The sequence below is a fragment of the Athene noctua genome, chromosome Z, assembly GCF_965140245.1.
Source record: "Athene noctua chromosome Z, bAthNoc1.hap1.1, whole genome shotgun sequence".
In the NCBI taxonomy this organism is placed as follows: domain Eukaryota; kingdom Metazoa; phylum Chordata; class Aves; order Strigiformes; family Strigidae; genus Athene; species Athene noctua.
The window spans coordinates 71,841,745-71,861,385 of record NC_134077.1 but is presented as its reverse complement, the minus strand read 5'-3'; the positions used below and the strand labels follow the sequence as shown (position 1 = coordinate 71,861,385).

At 40.2% G+C, this 19,641-nt stretch overlaps 1 protein-coding gene across 1 annotated transcript in view; it reads right to left on the bottom strand.

Moving 5' to 3' along the window:
* Positions 1-18,761, bottom strand: part of PGM5 (phosphoglucomutase 5) — a 70,659-nt gene extending 51,898 nt beyond the window's left edge. Inside the window, exons 1-6 of the mRNA XM_074932726.1 lie at positions 18,372-18,761; positions 10,258-10,420; positions 7,615-7,761; positions 5,197-5,322; positions 2,511-2,701; positions 1,477-1,631 (exon numbers count right to left, since the gene is read on the bottom strand). Of these exons, the coding sequence (XP_074788827.1) occupies positions 1,477-1,631; positions 2,511-2,701; positions 5,197-5,322; positions 7,615-7,761; positions 10,258-10,420; positions 18,372-18,632 (1,043 nt within the window). The 5' untranslated portion in view covers positions 18,633-18,761. The remainder of the gene's footprint in view (positions 1-1,476; positions 1,632-2,510; positions 2,702-5,196; positions 5,323-7,614; positions 7,762-10,257; positions 10,421-18,371) is intronic.
* Positions 18,762-19,641: the final 880 nt, after the last annotated feature.

The following is a 19,641-nucleotide window of genomic DNA, read 5'->3' as shown; positions in this document are numbered from 1 at the left end:
GGCTGGAAAAATATTTACATCCTTCCATCATTATCAATTGCTCATGTTTATTTAATAGTGAGACTTAGATCCACAAAACTAAATAAGGCAGTAATCATGAGACCATCTGTGCTCCAGAAGGTCAAGTAAACATTGTCAAAAACATAATTCAAATAGTCAGAGTGTTATTGAAGGGGATTTCAGTACATTTATACTTTGACATATTTACAGAACTTTAAGAAAAGAAGACAGACAAACATACTTAAATGTCAGTGTTTCTTCAGGTCTTACAGGAATGCAGATATCCTGGATTTTATATCCAAAATGAAGGTCTATTTATGTTATATAGTAAAACAAATAGAGAGCGTCTACTTATTTTATATAGTATTTCAGTATAATGGTAGCTTTCACTTAAACAATAAGATTTTTAGATCTCTAAACAGAATAAACAAAATACAGCAAATCCTGACCTAAAGGTATTTCCTTAAACTAGACCATCTACCTAAAAGTAAGGAATATTCTCCTGAAGTCTCTATCAAGCATTAGAGGAAGCTGCTAGCTCTGAATTTAGTAACTTTCAGAAATTTCCTGAATAGGGAAGCACCCTAATATCCTTGCTTCTCAAAGAGCAATCAACCTCTTCGTACAAGCTACTTTTCGCTTTTAAAATCACTGTTACCTGATTAGACACGTTTAATGCGGGGAGCAGATCATTCCTGTGCTGGTAAAGCTATGTAACCAGATCAACACTGAGACACAACTGACTCAGTGAATGCTCCTTCTACACATAATGTATAAGGCCATAATATTTAGCTTAATCCTCCTATGCCAGAAAATTTTACAGAAAATTTAGGCCTGGATGAGACTTGTTCTAAATTCAGCTGCTGTCACAGGATGGATATCCAGCAAATCTTTTAAAAGCAGATACAACTTGTCAGAAATAGCTTTAAGCATACTTTTAACCTGCTGTGAAACCAGGAATGGGTTTCAGAACTGCCTGCAGTCTGTTGTGGGACATTTTGTATCATAACAGATGACATATTTCAACAGCTTAAAAGAAGAAGGGGATTATGTTTGGGTTTTTTTTTTTTTAATGTTTGTTTACTACTGAATTATTAATTTATCTGTTTTAAACTTCCATGAGTTTCCTAAGAAGGGCTGCTAGATTAGGCTGTAACCCATTATTTACTAAGAAAAAGAGTAAAGTTATTTGGAAATGAATTACCAGTTAAGTGTGTCTACTCTCAAAAAGATTTAACCTATTTATTTCTTTGCTGGGCTGATTTAAATATTTTCATCCAAGTCAAGTTTGGTAAAATTAGTCTAGGTAGGATCAAAATATTGTTGAAACTAGTTAAAACAATAAATCACATAAAGCTTGTGAAAATTAGAAGCCCTTATCAAAAGAGTTCAGTGTTTCAGAATTGCTGTGTAGTACAAACCAGAGAGACAACTAGTATAATGACCAAGGTGATACAAAAAAATGTCTCGTCTTACTTGTCCAGGGCTGTGCTGGTAGGCATGCTCCGGCCAAATCCTCGGACACCCATCTGACAGAAGTACGGAATGCAAGACAAATTGGCAGCGATTATAGCCAATGAATCCGACGCATTAACAAAGAAACCATTTTGGCCAAGGATCATGTAGCGGTCCTGGAGAAGAAAAGAAATTCAAAAAAGCATCTTAAGTTCCATGTTTTGGGGAGTGGTAATTTCTTTTATTAGATCCACTGTAGGTAGGTAAAAAAATAACATTTGGGTTGCTTGCACCCCTCTTTCAGCAGAATAATGTACTGGCATCATCCTGGTACATTTATAATCTTGCTATCGCACCATCACTCCCTCCAGCCTTACAAATCAAAGCTCCATACAGATGCCTCTAGATTCAGCCTCCTACATGACACTTCAGTAGGTCTGTTCCTGCCAGGGAATGCTTGTGTAGGAGAATCTTTTTGCAAATGGCACACACTATACAGGGAGTAGGAGGGTGTTTTGTGTTTACTGACAACACAAAATAGCTTCTGTTCTTCAGAATCTTTTCATCTTTCTCCCACTCTGTTAGGACAGAAAAATGTTTCTGTAGTCCTTTGCTGTTTATAATGCTGATAATATGACATGAAAAAATTAAAACAGAGATTATAATTCAGTGCTTTATTTTGCTAAAAATCCCTCAATTTATGACGTTAACCAAAAAGGACTTAACTTAGTTACCTCTTACTGTGACACGTCCTATTATTTTTATATGCTGTCTCTTTCTAACCAGGGAATAAAAGCGTTATACCAGTACAAGATAAAATCAGCCTAATATTTAAAGAATTCTCATTCTGCATTCAAATCCAGCTCGATTTGCAGATGGATTACAACATATGTGTCTGATTTATGGGTTGCAAATGCTATTATCTGTACCTGAAAGTAATATCACTTGCAGCTTAAAGGGTTTACTGAAAAGCAAATAAATTACACTTATATGTCCCATATCTGACCCTAGACAAACAACTACGGTGAAACTTCCAGACAGATCAAAATACTTACTCCATCAGCATCAAAAGCAGCTCCAAATCCATATTCACCACCTCTCATAGCCTCCAGCAAGGCAGTTGCATATGTTAAATTGGGATCAGGAGGCTGTCCACCAAAATCCTCAAGAGGAATACAGTTTATGGCAGAATTTGCAGGAGCTCCCAATTCATCACACAGGATTCTTCTCACGTAAGGTCCCATAACTGTAAAAACAGGAATCTGCCAGTAATCAGAAAAGCATATGCTTGACACACAAATTTTTCACAGCACCATGAAGACTTGATATGAAACATACTTCCAGCAATTCTATACATCTGTCCTAGCAATAAAAACCAAACTATAATTTCACAGAGGAGTATGTGATTGTCCCCCCGGTAAATAATCAGTTGGCAATTCAGCATTAAAAACAAAGTTCCCCACTAGCGGAAGTGAAAAAGTAATCACAGAAAGAAAAGAAAGAAGCAAGTTTTGTTTACCTATTATTAAGCAAAGAAATTACCATGCACATAGAGGATTTTTTTCTCACTAGAAGGAAGATGCTATTCTGCATGCCCTGGAATGCCAACAACCGTTAACACATAATAGCATGGGAAGTAAATAGTAAGGGAACACAAATGGGAAATAAACTTACTGGAACATTCCAATTCATGTTAAAATTGCAACATGTTTGTCCACCAAAGAATTTTACCACATTTTAGTTACTAACATGTAGACAATAAATTAAAACTTTCTAAAAACTAACTCCAGAGTAATTTCTGTATATGGCCAAATAACAATAGTTCATGCTATTAGATATCATAATTATTATATGCATTCAGCCGCTGAATGGACACTAACAACTGACTGAACCCTCTACGGCCCTGAGGCAGGTGTGAACAGGTCCCTCAGAGGTAAAAAAATTCATGATTGCTTGCTTGCTGTAGCATGCTCTCTTACTCCCAAATCTTGCCTAACTGAAGCAACTGTAACCCAAGGTAAAACTATGTGTGAAACTTGTGTTCAAGGAAATTTAGACACTAATTCTGTAAAATATACAGTAAACAATGATTCAGGTTCTTATCAAGAGTGGACTCCTGACAAATTACTCTTTTCTATACTAACTGTCAATGTCTGCAAGGCATAAAAGCATATTCCATAGGTGCAGAACTAAAACAAACTTTGGAAGGCAGTTTGTCCAAGTACACATGTGGTCATCTCTAACATTCACTATATTGTGGCTAGTGACTCACTTTTGGCTAACACAAGTCATCCAGAAAGTCTTTTGATCTGATGCCATCAAGAGAAGGACAAATCCCACCTATCTTTGGTAGAATACTCCAATGGTTACTCACTGTTACCCATAAACATGTGAGCTACATTTCAATTTGAATTTGTCTGGCCTCAACTTCTCACTACTGATTCTTTTTGGTATTTTTGGGAATTGAAGACTGAAAAAAAAATTTTCTGCAGAAAAAAAAAGAAACCTTTTTCTGTTGTATAAACAAATAATCTTGTATACACTTACTTTATGTGTACTGTGTATTATAGTATGGTTATTTCTAGTCCAAGATACAAAGTCATAATGCCAATTCTCTATCACCTTGTAAATAATGTATACAAACTCAGTCCTTTAAAATTTTTGGGATGTATCAGGTTTTCTAACCCTGTATCACAGTATGCATCTTTTTGACCACATGTGAAACTTCTCAGCCCTCATTTATAGATCTGGACATCAGAGCTCTACCAACTAGATTAGTAACATTCTCTCCAGTACTGTATGTGACAGGAGACAGTACCTTCCTCATTGTTCCCTCTACACTGTTCAAGGACACCATCTGCCCTTTTGCCAAAGCCTGGCAAAAGTGGGTGTTCACAGTGACTGTAAGTCCAGTATAATCTTTTGAACAGTGACTATCACAGTGTACTAGATACTTTACAAATGCTTTGTACGTCTATCCAGCTCCTTTATCATTCTGGTTTTGTAATCCTGTTGAAGAACAAAACCTGGTTGGTTTGATGGTATTAATTTTCCATAAAATAATGTTGAACAGCATTACCTACATTCTTATCCTTCAAGTCATAATCTGTAGAAATCTTCATTTGTGTTTTCATGATGTAGCCTAAGATAGATCTCACACTGATCTATGTTTCCCCAAGCGACACAGCTTATAATTTTTTAATATTATCACTAACTTGGTCCCCTTGCTGTCTTTTATGACACTTTCATCTTGCTCCCAGTACACTGAAATTTTTTAAGTTAACATTAGTGAGACAGAGGTCCAAGGCAACATTTTAAGGACTCTTGGATGCAAGAGTCTTATAATTTTATACCATTTACAATTTACTCTTAGTAGACGCTGCTCCGTAACCTCCTTGGTTACTGCACACTGCAAGATACTTCATCACCCTCTCATGGCAAGATTACCTCATCCAGCTTGCTTCCAAAAGCAGGAAGAGAATATTTATTGGACACAGTGTCTTCACATCTTTATCAAGAAAGATAAACTTCTTTACCTAATAAGGGACTTAACACACTGTTAAGATTGCCTTTGTTACTAGTATAACATTCCAATCCTTTCTTATTACTCTTAATCTTACTAAAAAGTCTGACTTTTATATGCTGTACCTTTACTGGGAAACTAATGCAGTGTGCCATCTTTACTGGGAAGCTATTGCAGTGTACCTAGAATTTTGTCCTGATAGCAACTTAAGTTCATACCTCCATTCATGGCATCAATCCTTATTTTAATCTGGTTGGGTCCGGTCAGCAAATTTCTGATCGCATTGAAGTCAAAGATACTTCGAAGAAGATTCAGGTAAATATCCACAGAATCTACAATTTCCACTAGAAAAATTGGGTAGAAAAAAATCACTACAGTTCACACATAGGAAAACATCTCTTTCAGCAAACTTCCACCAGCCACGCACCTCAACTAAAATCAGAGCATGCAACCTCTATAGTATATTAATTTGCTCTGAAGCCCACAGAGGCAAAGTCAAAGACTTACACTGATTTCAGTGTGACTACCATGAAGTTTTAAGATTAACAGCCTGCTACAAGACTGCAGAGATCATGTAAGTTAACAGTTCCTACTTCACTGAGAACATTCATTAGAGTACAGTATATCAAAGTAAAATCTTATTTATCATTCACTAAATCACTGAACAACTTTTCAATCTGAACAGGTTTATTCTCAGAGGATGGAACATGTCCATACTGTATTGAAGTCACACATTCTATTCTTCTATCTAACAGCAGTATTTACCTGCATTATTCCATCAGGAGAGACATACAGTTTTCTCCCGTTTCAGCATCTGGAATATTTGTCTTCTATTTGTTGTCAATCTACCATTTTGCATTTTATATCTCACTGATTTAGGAAAGTTAGGCTCAGATACCACATCCATTTTTTTCTAATTTGAATTCCAAATTCTTAAAAGCAAAGAGCTACAATTTTGCTAGTTCTTTTAAAACATTAGAATGAATTAATGAAAGCAAGCCTGTTGTAACGAAAGCTGTTACCAAACAACTACCAAAAGCCTAGCTTGTAAAGTCATCTTGGAACATATTACTTTCCCTGATTAAATCAAAAAGCATTTATTACACAAATGTCTTTTTATCAGGTTAAATTAGTATCTTGAAATATTTTAGTTACAAGTTAAATTATTACTTAGACTATTGGCCAGTTTTTCTCAGAAACAGTGACTTCGCCCTAATGATCGTCTTTAGGATAACATTAACATGACACAGACATTTTTTGAGTCCAAGAAAAACTCTTATAATAGATTGAGACAATACAATTCAATAGAGAAACAAAATAAAGGTTCACAAGGCTGAAAAACAACCTGTAAAACCTATTTGAAAGTGAGTTAATTCTACGGTATATGTCAAAACTCTCAAGGATTCACTAAAATTACATTAATGCATATCTTCTATGCAGTGCTCTTAATGATGTTTAAGTAAGCTCTAAGCTTTACACATATGTACAAATGCCTCAAATTCAGTGGAGCTGCTCACACATATTAAAACAAAGTGCATGTGTGATTGAAGTCTAGAAGTTATTTTAGCTCCTACCAAACTCAACTGGCTTACTCTCTGTTGCTTCAAAACCTCTGTAGCCTTGATTCACAGGAGTTAGTTCATACAACTGAAAAAGCAGAAGCTTTAAATACATCAGACAGTACCTTAAAATACTTGCAATTATTTTTAATCTATTTTTATACTAACTGTTGGGGAGGAAGAATTTCTCATTTTCATTTAGAAAAATACAATTTGGAGAAATTTAGAAGTTGAAAAAACAAAATCTAAAACTGGGGCAGTCGTATGATTCCAGAGTGGTGCTAGAGCTGAATTTCCTTTGCTTTTTGTTTCCCTAAAAAGCTGAACATGTTCTTTGCAATCAAAAAAAATGAATAATTTAAAATCTTTAGATTTTTTTTTTTTTTTACATCAAAAACTTTATTCATCTGAATGTACTTTGTCTCAAAATATAATGTTCTGGTGGAATATCAACTGGTTTTAATTCTACGACATCAGGAACAACAGAGTTCTTGAGGCCACACAGACTTTTATAGTATGTGAAATACTGTCTAGATCCCTTTCTTTGCTTTCTGACTTCTTCAGGACAAAATGGTTGTGCTAGCTCATTTTAAATCAAGTGTAGGAATAAATGTATTCACGTGCATAAAACTGAGCATGTGCTTTAGCACTCCCTTCACATTTAGAGTCACTGGCTGTATAGTGTTTTACACATCCCCCAACTTTTCAGAAAGCATGAGCAAAGAATGAATAAACTGAGAATCTCATTAACTTTTTTATCAATTAGACTTCCATAAGCAAATTATTCATAGTCCAGAAATGTTTGTATTTGGTGTTTAACTACTAGTAAGCCTAAGCACATATATCTGGCAAATGTATTTGGCTAAATGATAAGGTCTGATGCACTTAAAGTCCGTAAGTCAGCTTTCTTATGTGCAAAACAAACCCAACATCTATACTGCCTAGTATTTTGAGAACTTGTAGTAAGGCATTTTTAAGAATTAAAGTTCTGTTTAAATAATTACCCATTAGCATTCTGCAGCAATTCTAATATTTACAATCAATGGATGTAGCATGCATGAAAGCACACACTGATACCTCGGAAAGGTTTGAATTTGTTCTCCAGATCAAATTCTTGTCTTCCTAGGCGTGATAAATCAACTCTGAGATCAGGACAAATGGCATATTCCTCCAAGGTTTTGCTGATTTGATAGATTTTATCTGAAACTATATCTGGAGCAGGTCCTGTAAGAAAACAGAATGTACTGGGTCATTTTTTTAAAAGCAAGGTTCCCTACTTAAAAAGTGAGTGCTCTAGCAAACATTTTTCGGAGTATATTGGAGTTATTAAGAAATAAACCCAAACAAAAAACTATAATAATTACAGTCTGTTCTTTCAGTGTAACACAGGTTTAAAACATTTTTTGAAAAAATATAACATGGAAATACAGTGCGTTACTCACAATTTAAATGAATCATTATCTAGGACAGGGAGGATGAGGAAAAACCCACCGCCATCTTTCTTTGAGTTTATTGCTCAAAGACTGCCATTTTTTACTCTACACAAAATCTCAACATACATATTATAGGAAAGTCTGTCCTTCAGCAGTGTTTCTAGTGTTTCACAGGGCTTTCTGTAAATGCACACTTGTGAAGGTGACATAGATTTGTGTTCCACATTATTTCATTAGACATAATTATCATTGTAGAAAGTCTTACCAGTTTGATAGTGATGTTCTCTTACAGTTTTCCTCCAATGGCTTAATGAAATACATATTTGTTAGAATTCAAAATACCTTAATTGCTTAACAAGCAATTATGACCTGGAACAGTTATGTCATTCAGAAACAGAAATCACATCTTACTTGTGCATTACTTTTAGTGCTAAATCCTGAAGACTGGCTCTATTTTTAAAGATTTACTGTCAATCAAATAAAAGTTGCAGGCTTGATGCAAAAATTACCAGATGAGCTATGCCATATGTAGTGCAAGAGTTGAGTTTAAGTTACAAGAGTCCTTTCAGGATCTAACTCTTCATTGCTTATATTAAAGCTACACTTTCAGTCTGAAAAATACTTTCTTTATTTCCTTTTATGTGCTCCCCCTCCTAATCCAAGGCTTCTGTCTTTCCAGTACTAACTTCCCACTACTCTAGTAATGCTGCAATATTCAGTGAATTTTTGCCACGTAATTTAGTGTGTTCCATCTCTGATGCAGTGTACCAGATGGTCCAAGGCAATACGCTAAGTAACAATCACTTAACTCTTCACGTGGTTTAGAAAATGATTTCTTACTCATGTAATCTAAGCCATCCATGGGGTGAGAACAGGTTTCATCAGGTCTGTCTATCCTTGATAGATGGATGTATCATCTACTGTCAGTTAAGGAGATCCCACAGCATCGCTCTGCGTTCTCTCTTACGGCTAAAGAAACAAACTGCTTCTGCCTGACCTGAATCTGCAAAATAGACTAAGCAAGAATGCAGAGCAACAACAGCCTTCCCTAGGAGGCTGTCATGGTGCCTAACCACTCTCTTAGTTCAGAAGCCTTGCCAATTCTTTAACCCACATTTTCTCAGCTGCAACTTAAACCAACTACATTTCATTTCGTCTCTGATTATCATAAATAACAGAACCTTGTGACCTGTGCTTGAGGAGTGTTTCATATTTAAAGCTTAATAAACTGTTCGAATTTTCTTTTAAAAAGCAAAGCACACTGAAAAGAATGCCCCACCATTCTGTTACCCATTTATCAAACAGATTTTAGGTGTATGTGGTATAGTAAAGTTTACAGAGTGCTAATACATCTAATGGTTTGGCTCTGGTATGTTTGTCCTGTGACCCTGGCTTTCTCACTGTCTGACCTTACACAGTCCCTTTAATCTCTCCTGGATTCAAGCCTATTCTGTTTATAAAATCACACTGGTTTAACCATGCACGTTTTTCAATAAAACAAGAGATTGACATTTCCTCCCTCAAGTTCTCCCACATTCAAATTGGGGGAGAAAACATAATTTTAAAAGCACTTTATTTTTTTCAGATGGAAGGCACTCCACATGTGTGAGGTATACAAGGTGTCAGCAATTGTCACCACAATGTTTTATGTGTGTACACGGATCTATAACATAAAACATACGTAATGTATAACACACCTACATGTGTTAACTTGCCGATTTTCAAAAACAAGACATTGCTTTATACACAAATTCCATTATTCAACAGTGGAATTGCAATAGTTAAAATGGTACAACCCTCTCCCTGGATAAGAGCAGTTATTTCCCGGGTAAACATGAGAAGTGCTTTCTTCCATACAAGACAATGAGTTATACTGCTTACAGCACTTCTGAAATTCCATGCTTTAAAGTAAATGCCAAGACAAGCAACACAGAAATATGACCAAAACAGAGCTCCTTCACAGGCATCTTTATAAAAGGATTAGAACTGTTATAATGATCTGGCAGACTACATAGAATGATATAAAAATGGGATGGCAAATCTCTCGTTTACAGAAGTCTTACAGCTACCACAGGGACTTCAGTGAACATTTAACACCTATTGTACAGATCCATGTAAATAAATACAATCCTATTACTGGGGAAAAAAAAAAAGCGCATATGTTCTTCATAGCTTTAACAGAATAAATGAAAAACACATAGTTAAAATCAGCTAGTTATCCTTGTTAGAATATTTTCATCATATCAAGATGCAGTGTTGTAATAATGTGTTACTAAAAAAATCCTACCTCCATTGGCAACCTCAAACTTGACTCCAAACTCTCCTCCAGGTCCCCCAGGACTGTGGCTAGCTGTTAGAATAATTCCACCAGCTGCTTTGATCTTTCGGATGATACATGAAACAGCAGGTGTGGATAAGATACCATTCTGTCCAATAACCAATCTGCCGATCTAAGTGGAAAAAGAAGTCAAAGCACTCTGAATGGTACTAAACTTTTGAAAATTAATAAGCAAATACACACATATATAGGTATACATGTATAGGATAGAAATGTAAAGTGCTAGTACAGAACCTATATATTTCTCTGCAAAATAATGAGTTGGTTGCATACTAATCTGGAGTGTTGACAAAAAAATATTGTACCCTGGCACATGTAACTCCAGTGGCCTGTGTACTAATAGTAAAGCAATAGCACAGCCAGAGTAGTGATTTGCAAAGCTCCCAAGCATAGCACTGGGCTATGACCCTGCAATCAAACCTTTTCAGGTATCCCCACAAACCAGCAAATCCCCTCATTATCAATACAGTTCAGGGCTGACTGCGCAGATGAAGTTTGCAGGGTTGAGGCTTTAACTAGCGTAAAAGAGAACAGCAAACAAATTGCCTTTCATGGAGCAGCCTTTCAGTACAACCACAAATTATCACTACGTACAGGACCTGTTGAGTCACATCTCTATTACCAATACAGTCTTGAATGTCCTGCCCTATAGAAAGCATTGCTCTTTCTTCAGCCATTAGTGACTCCTTGGCTACTGCAGATGAAGAGGATATGTTTCCCAGGCCACAGCTGAGCAGGGGAAGCTCCCACCAACCTTAAAGTAAAAAAAAGCTTGCAGGTGGTGTTATTAAACACTGACTCAATGTGTTTGGGATTATGTGCAGCTCCACTGTAAGGTTCCAACTTCAGAACCTTGTCCTCATCTCCTACACAGATACTAGTTTCAGCTCAACATAAATAATCTAGGAGCCAACCAGAAATGTATTTACAAAGTAATATGACAGAGTTCCAGTTCCCGGGAAATGGGCAAATACACAAAAAAGGAGGGAAGAAGGGGAGGTTAGTGTCACAGATGAGAAGTGAGGCAGCTGCGTATGGAGCTTAAAAAGACAGTGCCAAAGTTTGGGGTTTTTTTTAACATCCTCACTTAAAAAACAAACCAAAAAAAACACCAAAAAAAACCCCCCACCATTATTGAATAGAAGTTTGGGAAGGGGTGGGGCAGAAGAGAGAGGCAGAATACTGAATCCTTCCCACCCCCTATCTAAACACAGACTGGGAGTTCAACCTCAGACTTCCTTCTCTAGTTTGAGGGAGACTTGACAGCTCTACTGTGTGTAGCAAAGCAACAGCAAGGAGGTGTTATGACCTGCCTCTTTTCTGTAAAGAGCTGTTCTTCATATACAGATTAATTTCTTCTGGGTCCAGAGCTTGTGTGAGGCCCTTACTGGTTATTTAGAAGTGGGGTTCCAAATAATTTCAGAAAAGCAAAGAAAGGATTGATAGGTGACTTATTTAGCCTGTTTTTGTGAACTGTTTTAATTTTTAAAATGAACATTTCTACATTTAAATGATCTTCTAAAGTAAGCAGAAGTTACTTTTTTGCTAACCCTCACAAAGCATGAAGTATGGTTCAGCATTTCTCTTTCACTGAGAATTACAAGATCTGCTTTCAAATTTAAAAAAAAATGTGCAGAACAATGCATTCTGTTAACTGAGATTTCTACCTCAATATCTGATGATAGGATGACTGTCTACCTGGATCTCTTTTCACTTTTTGCAGATCATTTTGAAGCCTATGGATTGTTGCTGGAAAACAGGAAAGCCATCAAAATTTTAAGTAGCGTTCACAGAAAATCTTAAAGGTTCATTTGACTTGCTCCTGCTACTACTGGGAAAATATTTTGTTTTACTGCCTTTTCTTCTTCCAGGATGGAACAGTTTTGAAGGAAATGCAAAAATAAAAAGTTAATAAACAAGAAATTTTCATTTCTCATTTTTCTACTGTAATGAAAATATTTTACAGGGAAAACAAGTATCCTTTCTGGTAGAAAAAATGCAAATCAGCAGAATCCACATTTTCTGTTTCAAGAGATTATTTTAAAGGAGCACTTCCACTGACATGGCCAGTTCGTGAGGGTGTATATACAGTTAACACATATACCACACATCTGAACCTCATTTCTGCTCACTCCTGTGGTACTAAACAATGTTATTTCCTACTTAAACCTAACAATATGGTTTCATTAACCAACTGAATGATTAAGAGCAATACCATCTTCCTTGTTATAGAACCTGATGTCAACTCTAACATAAATACTTTTGATTATATATGCGGAACAAAAGCATACCAGTGAAGACAGTTTTCCTTGAAGAAACAGATCAAATGTTGCGCTTGTGCACTGTGACAGCATTTACTTGTGAGGCTCTGTATCACTGACTTTGTCTCTCATGCCATTCCACTCCTGCTTCTCCCTGAAGGTTAAACTAAGCAGTAATTTACAGCACATGTATTCGTAAATCTCTCGATTCATGATAATTTACAGACTTTAAGAGCAAAAATAAAGGTATATTTCTTTCACTCCTAGCTCCAAGCCAAGTGAAGCAGTTGATTAAATGTTATTTCACTGATTACAGAACAAAACTGGTATCTCTCTTACTGATCAGACTTCTTCACATTTATGTAATGTTCTTCCCATCTTTCACAACTCCTTTACGTCTCCAAACGTTATATTACATTTTATTTACTCAACTGTTTTGAATACTAAACTACTTCAAAAATACTTTCTATACAACACTACTTGTTACTACAGAAATGTAATTACTACACCATGGAACAAAGACGACTTTTTTTTTTTTTCTTTTTTTTTATAAGCAGGAGTGTTTCCAGTTGTTGTGGGCTGACAATTGACAGACACACTTTTACCTCAGAAAATGTGTAGGGTAAAACTCCATCCATCAGGAGAGGCACTGAAATCACTAGGGGTTCTAGCACATGCTTTGCACACTTTTAGAATCAAGCTCAAGAAAGAAATCTTTCCATTAGCTACATTTACTGTTTTGTTTAAACTAGTGCCATGTAAACAATTTGAAAGAGCAATAGAGATTTTTTTCAAATTGTTCTGAATTTGAGTGTGTCCTTTTATGGCTTCTTTTCAGTCCATGAAGCAGCTTTTGGACAACATGCCATGTCTTGCAAGACTGTTGTATTTATGCTGTCATTTAATCACTACTGCCAATTGTACTGAAGCATTAGAAAAAACACAAAACATTGGGAAATAAACTTCAACAAACTCTCTTCCAGTCTATGTAACAGTCTATCCATGTACCTTTATTACAGAAAGAGAAGCATTATGAAAATAAATACTGAAAATGTTTGTTTCAAATATTGTCTCTGCCTTTTTTAAACTATGAAGCATGTAGAAAGCTAAAGCAATGACTCAATCTTCCAAATACAGCTGTCAGAAATGGGTGCCAGCTCTTAGAACAGTATTGTGTATGGGTAAGTAAAAGGAAGATGACAGGAATTACATTTTGTAAAATGCTTGAAAACATTGAATCTATCTTGAGGTAGTCAAGGATAAAAGCAATTATACTTGCTTACAGGCTTATCATGAGCACATGTTCTCTGTACTTCTAAACCCTAACGAGTGAGGTTTAGATTTTTGCCTTCATGAACACCAAAACTTTTTTTTTTAAAGTAAGTAGAACACTTCTTGAGAATGCACAAATTACCTGGCACTATCTCTTCACAATGTTTTTACTCTTTTCCTGTTCAACAGACGTTGCACGAAACAGCTTTCCCATTTTTTATGGATGCTCAGTATTAATATCAACAGGAGTAATTTGATTTGCCTTCAGCATTTGTCACAAGGCTATTATTTCTATACTACTTAGAAATTAGTATGATAAATAATATTTCTACACTGTAGGAATACTACAATATTTAGTATTCTAAACAAAAGACGTTGAAAGTGAAATTACATAAACGATACACAGGCTCTTCATTTGTAGTCACTAGTGCAAAGAGCTTCATCTCATGTGAAGGTCTTCAGTGCTTTTATGAAACTCCCCAAGGACAGTGCAGACCTCAGAAGTGTACACATGCCACCCATCTTCCTCTGCCCTCTGCATTTTGGTGGCAAGAATCCACAGGCTCAGCCTCTCGGCCCAGAAGCTGTTCATTTTGTCTCTGAACCAAATAGTGAACTGACATTTAATTAAGTTTAAGTAATGAACACTCAGATTTACAGATTCCTCACAATCTGTGCTAAAACAGTGAGCAAATAATGTCCATGTACTGACTTGCAATTAACATTCCAGTAATATCCTTCTGAAAGTCTTGGACAGTTTCATAGCTTGGAAAGATTATCTTTGGAATTCAAAAACTTGCATGGCTACGAGATCACAAGCATGTACTGTTTCCTAATACTGTGCCCCTATGCCACGTTCTATTTTCTCAGTGCTTTTAGTAGCAATAGCAGAAACAAAGACCATGATCCTCAGCAAACTGTAACATCTCAGAGAATAGTCACCCCAACAAGTACTTTAGAAGAACATTGTTTTGCAGCTGTGCATTTTCAGACAACTCAGTTGATTATCATGGAGTCACTTAATACTTTTTTTTAATTAGTTTTCCCATTAATCTCTCGCATGCCTCAGTCAATTAAAACTTGAAAGAATATGAAGCAAGCGGGTTGTATCTTGGACAGCATGGGGCTGTACCTTCCTATCTTTTACTATAGTATCCTAAAGATGACAGAGTGTCACACTCAACATAGAAGCAAATATATCAGTCACACGAGTCCCAGGGAGAGAGGGCAAGATTTGCATGGAAGACCATGGAAAATAAAACCAACATGGTATTATAAAGCAGACAACTGGAAAACTCTTTCATCATCTCAAACTTCTACAGCATTAATAGCAATACTCTGTGATCTCTCTCAGATGTTGCTACGACTTTCCATATTCAGAGTACGATCATCAGCTTCTCATCTGCCACCGAAACTCACACATAGCAGCTTCTCACTTAAACTAATCCTAAATTTGCAGCAAAAATGAGACACCACATCCTGTTCATGGGTCTAATGGAACACTTACATTTAATCTGTAGTGAAACTGTATTATAAACGATAGAGCCTTTTACCTACTGACAGGACACTGGTGAAAAGTGAAACAGAGCATCACTTTCCTACCACCCCACATCACAAAACTGCTTGTTGCAACATGGAATGGTACAGAACCTCTGTTTGGCTTTCCTCACACTCCCTCATCCTCCCATGACATGCAGTCCCTTAACCAAACATGTTTGCTACAGCCCCAGCTGTGTGACTCACTGAAGGGTGACCCTGGCTAGCCACCTTCAGGAGCTGAACAAAAAGATTTGGTGGAGCATGTGCTGGTTACAGCTGCACAGCATGGACTAGCCTGTAGCTGTTGCCACCAGTGGAAACCCACACAGGCTATAGCTGTGGACTGTGTACCTGCAACCCCAAGCTGGAGGGCTGAGTCAGAGGGACTGAAGATGAGAAGAAGGCAGGGCAAGCACTGGCAGCTGACCGGGCAGGGGGCCTCATCTCATTCCATGTACTGGGGCCTATGCCAACTGTGCTAGGCTGTTAACGCAGGGGGAATGCAGGGTGAGTCACCAAATTAGAACAAGGGGAACCTAGCAACTCTAAAGGGCAATACATTTACAGTTGATAATAGAAAATCCCTTTTATTTTTGTACTCAGCAGGCACAATTCACCATAACACTTGGTATGTGTCTTCCAAGAAGGAGACTCAAGTTCAGTTTATCAGCACTATGTGGCTATCCCTTTCCTGGCACTCTGGGGTGGCTAAAGGTTTTGAATGCAACTTCAAGGCTTCCACATGTTTCATCTGATCACGCCTACACCAGCTCACTTTTTTCCTTGTGATACTGGCTGGCTACATGCCTTCTAATGACATTAACTTCATCCAAAGAGAGAAATCGCTGCCCTCCGGGGTATTCCCTTCCTCTCCACTTACACAGCACAGCACTAAATAATGCCTTCAGATAGGTTTTGATATTTTTGATATTTTCTCAGATGTATTTTAACAGCCACAGAATAAAACATACAAACACTCTTCACTAAATAAATGCAAGGCATATGCATTTACAGCATGCTTGAGAGAAACGGGGGTGAGGGTGAGCAGTGTGAGTATGGTAGAGAGAGAATGAAGCATTAACACATGGAAATGGGAAACCTTTTCAGTATCAGTAGCACCTCACCAGCTGGCCTGCTGAATTTGTGAGGACTGTTATTAGTATCATGGTTGAACTCAGGTATTTGCAGGAACTGTAAGGAGAAAAGCTTGTTTTTTGGAATCAGAAAACACTAAGGAGAAAATGTGTTTCCAAGAACTTGCAGTAACTTCAGAAAGGGGAAGCACTACTACAGGAAGGTACCAGAAACATGTCAAACTGGAAATCTCCTGAGGTCAAAAACACCTGATCTTCAGGGAAAACAGAGCAAAATGGGGAACAAGACAGAAGCCGTAGGAAACAGGCAAGCTGACAGAAAAAATCAGTCAGAAAGGAGTCCTGAATGCAGCATAACCTGGCTGACAAGCCCCCGTTCCTCTAAACCCTAAAGTTGTCTTCCTCAGCACCTCAGTCCTTGTGGCTATAACCCCACTCCGTAGCTCCTACCAACGTGCAAAGGCAGGCAAGCACCTCAGCCTCGGCAGGGCAGCTCTTGCTTTAGCCGTTGCTGTGCTTTATCCTGCGTGGTCAACAGGTACAATTACAGCATCGAGGCTTTCTCCACCAAGCTACATGGGGGAAGGGGTCGGGGTGCACCACACCTCCAGGCCCTGTCCTACTTTCCCCATAATGCTCCCGCTGCTCTGCGTTCCCTCCCTGCACGCTCGCTCCCTGTTGCTGTGGACAAAACACCATCACTACCCTCGCCAGCACTCCCCTCTCTAGCCCTCCTCGTGCCCTGGGCCACATAAGTCTCTACCAAGCCTGCCAGTACCTAACACAGCCAATCTCTACGAAATCTCAGGTATCGTCTTCACAGTATCAGCATGGTGAGAACGTACTTTAGAAATAAATTTAAAATAACTCATTATTTATACCAGGCAGGCTAATCCATACAGTTTGTATGTGACAAAAAATCAGTAGGGAAAATTCAAACACATATGGAGATTTTTTTCAAAGTTGAAAGATCTCCTGGTTATAAAACAGCACTGCATTTAAAAAATGAAGCTTTTGGGGAAAAAAAAAAAAAAAAAAAGAAAAAGCAAATTCACTACAAAAAAACACCCTTATAAAATTATGTCACTTCTTTTACCAGATTCAGAGAATTAATTTAGCCATCATAACGAGAGACAGCAGATTCTCTGAGGTAGAGACTGCAAGCCTACACGAGGTAGTGTCTCCAGCTTTCTGTACATACACACTGACACATGAATGTGCATCTATCAGAAGACACCAGTTTTCTTCCAGAGTTGTGTTTTCAAAGCCGCACAAGAAAAGCTGTAACCCATCTGACCACAGAGGTATCTGCCGCTGCTTTCTTCTTGCGTTTCATAATTCGCTCACAAGTGAAAAAGAACAATTATTTTCTCAAGATGCAGCCAAAATGCTCAATTTCTCTTGCTCCAATAACACCATTTTCCTTGAAATTTTTTAAAAGATCCCGAGCAGGAGATACACATCTGACTCCCTCGTTTCCCACACACTTCTTTTTAATTCTGCTACGTTTTCTCCTGCGGAGCCAACCGCGGTTTTATTTATTTAACCGCTCCCATTCCTGCCCCAGACTAAGTCGTGAAACAGGGCGGCGGGGCCAGCAGCCCTCAGGGGTGACCACGACCTCCGCCGTTACACCTAGGCAGCACCCGCCACGCCGGAGTCCAGCCGCACCGCCCCAAGGACAGGCGAGCGGGCGCCGGGCCGGCTGGGGGGCGCCGGGCCGGCTGGGGGGCTCCGGGCGCACCGGAACACCGGCCCTCGCCTTGCTTCCACCGGCCCGTTCAGCGCTACCCGCCTCACGGCGCTGAACCGCTCCCGGGGGGGCGAGGGGGCGCCCCGGCCAGGGGGAAGGCCGCCCCGGGGGGACGGCGGCGGCGGGGCGAGGGGGCCCGCTTACCCCGTTGGCCGCGGCCATCTGGACGACGATCTCGATGGCCGTCTTGCTGAAGTACCTGCCGTCGCTGCCCACCACCATGGTGCAGCCCTGGCGGTCGCGGAGGTCGACGGAGGAGAGGAGGCTCTGCACGAAGTTGGGCAGGTAGTTGCGCTGGCTCTCGAAGAGCCCCGTGGGCCGCCGCAGCCCCCCGCCGCCCGTCGGCCGCTGGTCCTCGTAGGGCGCCGTCTGCACCGTCAGCACGGGGATGGGGGTCCTCTCCATGGCCGCTGCCGCCCGCCCGGCTGCGGCTCGGCTGGGGAGCGGCGGCCCCTCGCGCGGGCTGCTGCCTCGCCGGCGGCGGCGGGGAGCGGAGCGGCTCCCTGCGGCGGGCTGCCGTGGGGCCGGGCTCCCTCACGGCAGGCCCCCCCGCGGGGCCGGAGGCGTGCCGGCGCAGCCCCCGGCGGCCCGCCGGCGGGAGGCCGGCGCCGCGGGGCGGCCGGGGCGGGGACGGGGGGCTGCGCCGCCCCTTCGCCCGCCCGGCGGGCCGCTCCTCCGCACCCCCGGCCGGCGCCTGGCCGCCCGCAAGGCTGCCCGGCGCTGGGCAGTCCGCCGCCGGTCAGCGTGCGGCGGCCCCGGCCGAAAATAGCCCTGGAAGGCGAAGCCGAGAGTCGCGGTCTCCTGCCAGGGCTGTAACCGGAGGCGGGGGGGAGAGGGCGAGCCAGCACGGCACACTTGCGCGGGGGGATCACGCTCTGTCAGCGCCGCAGCCGCGGACCCCGGGCGGCGTGAGGGTCGGGCGGCCTCTGCCCCGCGGCCGCGCCGCCCAGCGCGGGGAACGGGCAGCACCCACGCGTGGCAGAGAGCCGGTGCGCGGGCTGGAGCGAGACCGGGAGGTGGTCCTGTCCCGTTTTGCAGGCGAGGAGGCAGGAGAACGGGCAGTTACAGAGTGAGCCAGTTCCTTCACTACTAAGCCTCAAGCGGGAGGAATCGACTGTGGGCTTGTTTGGGGGTTTCTCCTGTACTATGTTGCTCGAAAGCAAGTTTTTTGTGCAGTGAGCGACCTTACAGAGAGGGCTTGGCTTTGGTTTTTTTCTCACAGCAGGAGCTAAGCACTGCAGGTAGCGTTTGGTCTGATTATAGGACAACTGATCACGCTCGTGTCTGTCCAAGCTTACTCCCTGTAAAACCAAGCAACCTTCTGAAAGTGTCTTTCCCTTTGAAAAACTCTAATGATGTGGGGCGACGGAGTTCATTGACATATGTGTTCATTCTGCTTAAATTAAATGCAGAG